The 4,559-nt window shown below is 14.9% G+C and overlaps 2 protein-coding genes across 2 annotated transcripts, besides 14 other annotated features; one reads left to right on the top strand and one right to left on the bottom strand. All coding sequences in view use genetic code 6, as the record gives it.

The window, feature by feature from the left end:
* Nucleotides 1-374: 374 nt before the first annotated feature.
* Nucleotides 375-421: a microsatellite.
* Nucleotides 376-428: a microsatellite.
* Nucleotides 429-470: 42 nt separating this feature from the next.
* Nucleotides 471-527: a microsatellite.
* Nucleotides 474-529: a microsatellite.
* Nucleotides 481-534: a microsatellite.
* A 373-nt stretch (nt 535-907) lies between these two features.
* Nucleotides 908-2,314, top strand: IMG5_078790 (TBC1 domain protein; the record flags this gene model as incomplete). The annotated part of the gene is made up of 2 exons (XM_004036475.1): nt 908-1,229; nt 1,464-2,314. The coding sequence occupies 2 exons, from the start codon at nt 908-910 to the stop codon at nt 2,312-2,314; spliced, it is 1,173 nt and encodes a 390-aa protein (XP_004036523.1).
* Nucleotides 2,315-2,318: 4 nt separating this feature from the next.
* Nucleotides 2,319-2,409: a microsatellite.
* Nucleotides 2,355-2,440: a microsatellite.
* A 145-nt stretch (nt 2,441-2,585) lies between these two features.
* Nucleotides 2,586-2,646: a microsatellite.
* A 74-nt stretch (nt 2,647-2,720) lies between these two features.
* Nucleotides 2,721-2,793: a microsatellite.
* Nucleotides 2,727-2,758: a microsatellite.
* Nucleotides 2,730-2,792: a microsatellite.
* Nucleotides 2,794-2,807: 14 nt separating the features above from the next.
* IMG5_078780 (hypothetical protein) lies at nt 2,808-4,268 on the bottom strand (the record flags this gene model as incomplete). Its single annotated transcript, XM_004036474.1, has 4 exons — nt 4,166-4,268; nt 3,986-4,114; nt 3,797-3,928; nt 2,808-3,741 (listed from the first exon to the last, which is right to left on the bottom strand). Exons 1-4 carry the CDS (start codon nt 4,237-4,239, stop codon nt 2,808-2,810), a joined length of 1,269 nt encoding a protein of 422 aa, XP_004036522.1. The 5' UTR covers nt 4,240-4,268.
* Nucleotides 2,944-3,010: a microsatellite.
* Nucleotides 3,206-3,610: a microsatellite.
* Nucleotides 4,269-4,487: 219 nt separating the features above from the next.
* Nucleotides 4,488-4,559: a microsatellite.

Raw genomic sequence — 4,559 nt, 5'->3', positions numbered from 1 at the left:
AAAACAAAATAAATATTAGAATTAATGTAATGTTGGTTATGCTTTTATTAATTTTAAAGAATGTAGATTTATTAGATAATTCTTTTAGGAATTTAATGATACTAAATGGCAAAAATACAACTCCGATAAGGTTTATATTTCTTTTATATTTAATTAATATATAATTAAATTTTAAAAAGATATGTTTATTATGTTATGCTAGAATTTAAGGTTGTGAAAAGTTAGTTGAACATTTTTTAATCTTCATCTATTATGAATTAAAAGGTATTTTTATAAATATATACTTATTAATGTTTTTTTTTAGGATGATAAGTATAAACCTTTATTTGTTTAATATTAATTTAAATAAATTTAACAAATTGTAGAATAATAAGTATTTTTTATTTTTTATTTATTTTTAATTTTTTGTTTTTTATTTTTTTAATTTTAGAAAAAAGATATTTAAAATGAGAATTGAATAATTTAACTAATTTTTTTTTGTTTTTTTTTTTTTTTTTTCTTTCTTCTTTTTTTCTTTTTTCTTTTTTCTCTCTTAAATAAGTTTGAAAAAAAAAAAAATACAAAAAAAGCTAATTTATAATAATTTTTTTAATTTTCCGCAAAATTTATATAGCTAAACAAAAACTTAATATAGGGAATAATATAAAAGGGAAGTATTTTTATAATCAATAATAAAATACGCCCCTAAATTATATTATATATATATATAAAATAAATGCACTCAATTATATATTTTATATATGTTGCATTTTTAAACAAAAATATAAAAAAAATATTAAATAAATAAATAATAATTTCTATCGAAAAAAAAAAAATATTTTTAAAAAAATTCTTAAACATAATATAAATATTTTGATAATAAAAATAAATAAATTTTATCTAAAAAAAAAAATAAAAAATGGAATAAATGAAAACATTTTATTCTCTCGATTACCTATATAACCAATTAAATAACCCCCTAATCCCAATTCCTTAAAAAGACCACGAAAAATCTTTAAAGTTATTAAAGATTCTCGACCAAGAACAAATAAACATTCAAAAATTAAAATCAAAATCAAAAAAAGGTATTCCTAATACAATAAAAGGTTTACGTCCATTAATATGGAAAATATTATTAAATTATTTACCAAAATAACGTTAAAAATGGGTCTAAACATTATAAAACAGTTAATAAAGTTACATATAATTTTTATAAGATTTTTTGAAAAAAATAAATAAACCCGAAGAAAGTTGCGATGACTACAACAATTATATAGACTATAACTAACAATAATAATAAAAAGTTGAAAAAAAATAAATAATAGACTAGAATTATTAAAAAAAAGCAAATTAACCTTTATAAAATGATGATAATATTATAAATAAGTAAGAATAATACTACTAAAATACATAAAAATAATTAAAAAACGATCAAACTTTTTCAAAAAAATACAATATAAATCAATAAAACAATAATAATTAAGATAAAAACATAACTGACCATCATCCATTAAATACCCAAGAAAATAATATATGGACATAATATTTTCAAGATCATGAGATTTTTAGTTAAATAGAAAAAGATACAGAAAGAACTCGATAAGAAATCGAGTTTTTTACAAAACTAACTATGAGAGATGATAATATATACTAGATTCCATTCCAGACATAAATTAGACTTGAAAAAATAAAAAAGTAATAAACTTTAGAAGAAAGACATTGTGATGTATTAAGTAGAATTCTTTTCATTTATGCTAAATTGAATAATGCTGTTTTGTATGTTTAGGGTATGAATGAAATTTTAGCGCCTTTATATTATGTTATGTAGGCTGAAAGAGAATTTGATTTAAATTTTTTACATTTATATATATAAGATGAACTCTTTTAAACTGAGTGTGGGGCTTTCTATATATTTACACATCTAATGAGCTTCATTAAAGATCGTTTTATAAGAGAACTTGATGATTATTAATAAGGAATAAGAAGTAAGTGTTTCGAGTTTAGATCTTTTTTGCACAAAAACGACTCTCAATTAGCTGCGCATTTCGATAAAATGGATGTTGATCCTCATTTCTATGCTTTAAGGTGGATTCTGTTACTTTTTACATAAGAGTTTTCAATTGATAAAGTCATATAGCTTTGGGATTGTCTTTTTTCATAAGACAATATGATAAAATATATATATTATATTGGACTAGCTATTTTAAAAATAAAAAGAAAATAACTTATGTCTAATGATTTTGCTGTTATTATGGTTTGTCTATAATAAATAAGTCATTTAAATATTAATTAAATTATACAAGAAGCGAATTTTATTTAAAATTAGTTTTAATGAATAAAAATAATAAATATATAAATATAAAAATATATAAATATATAAATATATAAATAATAAATATATTTAATTATTTATAAATATTAATATATATATATTTTTTTTTTTATAAAATAAAATATATATTTAAAATATTTTATAATTAAAAAATGATAAATATATAATACTTTATTTAAGAATTTAAAACAAAAGAAAAAACATATATAATTTATTTTGATAATAAAAAATAAATATTAATATTTATAAAAAAATATATATAAATATATTAATATATAATTTAAATAAAAATATTTATAATTTTTATATAAATTAATATTTATATATTTATAATATTATTAAAATTTTTTTTTTATTAATAAAAAAAATATATATATATAAATATATAATTATTATTTTATTTTTTCTTTATATTTATATATATAAATATATATATATAAATATATAGATTTTTTTAAATATATTAATATATAAATATATATTATTATTTTTTTCTTCATATTTCTGTTTTTATATTAGAAAAAGGATCGTTTTTTTTTTATTTAAATTCTTATTTTTGAAGTTATTCGTTTATTTATTCTGCTTAAATATCTAACATTGAAAATAAGCTCATATTAGTGTTAAATTATGTGTTATATATACTACTATATATATATTTATATATATTATATATCATATTTTTAAAAATTTTATATATATTACGTTTAAAAATTATTAAAATCTTTTATTTATTCGTTATTATTTTATGCTTATTATAGTTTTATATTTTCAGTTTATTATTATACATTTGATTATTCATTTTTTTATAAATTTATTTATATTTTATTTATGTCTTATTTATCGTCTGTTTATTAACCCATGATATCACATATATTTATTATATTATGTTTATCTTTATTTTCTTATGAATCATTTTTTTAATTTTATTATATTATTTCGTTATTTTATTTATTGTTTTATTCTTATTTGTTATCTTTTATAGTTAATATTTTATTTGTATGATTATTTTATTCATCGAATTCTATTAAATCATCTGTTTTATTTTTTTATTTGTTTAATTTGTATCAGAAATATTAATTAATTCATCTATAACATTTATATTATTATCTTTTGAGTCTTTTTTTTAATTATTTATTATTAGTTTATTATTCTATTCATTGTTTTATGCTTATATGTTATCTTATATGGTAGTTATTTCATTTGTATCACTATTTTATTCTTCGAATTCTATCAAATCTTCTATTTTATATTTATTATTAATTTAATTTGTTTCAGGAAAATCAATTAGATCATCTATAATACCTAAATTATTTATTTAATTGGATTGATTATTTATAAATGAATAAAATGTAGCCTAATCGAAATTAATTTCATGTTATTTTTAATTTTCATTTTCTTATATATTTTTTTTTTTTTATTCATTATTTGACCTAATAAAAAATATAAAAATTCTATGAATATATATAAATATTTCATAATAATTACTCCTGTTCTTATATTTATTAAAAAGATAAGCCATTTATAAATATCTCAAATCCAAATTCACATGTTTATTTTATTAAAAATTAAATATCTTATGTTTAAAATTATTAGTAGTATTCTTTTGAATTCTTTTATCTATTTTTATATATATATTTTACTTTATATATAAAAATATATTTTTTTTTTATTTACTTTCTTAGTTCTTATATTAGTATTTTATTAAAGAATAATCTATATTTTCCAGTTTTTATTGAATAAGCTAAATCTATTTAATTTCTGTTTTAGTTTATTAAGAATTACCAGCTATATAATAGTTTAGAACTAAAAATTATATATATATATATAAAAAAATATGGCTTTTAAAAATATTACCGTCCTCCTGTTTTAGAAACATCCTTTATATCGAACTTTATTGCAATAATATTTTTAATATTATTATAAGACATATTTTTTTATGTTTATTTTTGTTTTATTTTTTTCTTATATTTATAAAATAAAATAAAAATTATACTTTTTTAAATTTAGAATATTTTTATAAATTTATCTCTAAATATAATAATAAAAAAAATTAACATTTTATAAATTTATCTATAATAAAATTACAAAAAATAAATGAAAATTTAAAATAATGAATATATAGATTTTAGGTTTAGTTTAATTTTAATTTAAAATATAAAAAAAAATCTATTTTTTGTATATATATATATATATATATATATATATATATATATATATATATATATATATATATATATATATATATATA

Source organism: Ichthyophthirius multifiliis (genome assembly GCF_000220395.1).
Source record: "Ichthyophthirius multifiliis unplaced genomic scaffold scaff_1120509250506, whole genome shotgun sequence".
Classification (NCBI taxonomy): Eukaryota; Ciliophora; class Oligohymenophorea; order Hymenostomatida; genus Ichthyophthirius; species Ichthyophthirius multifiliis.
Note: the sequence above shows the minus strand (reverse complement) of the source record. Positions and strands in the feature narration are given on the sequence as shown.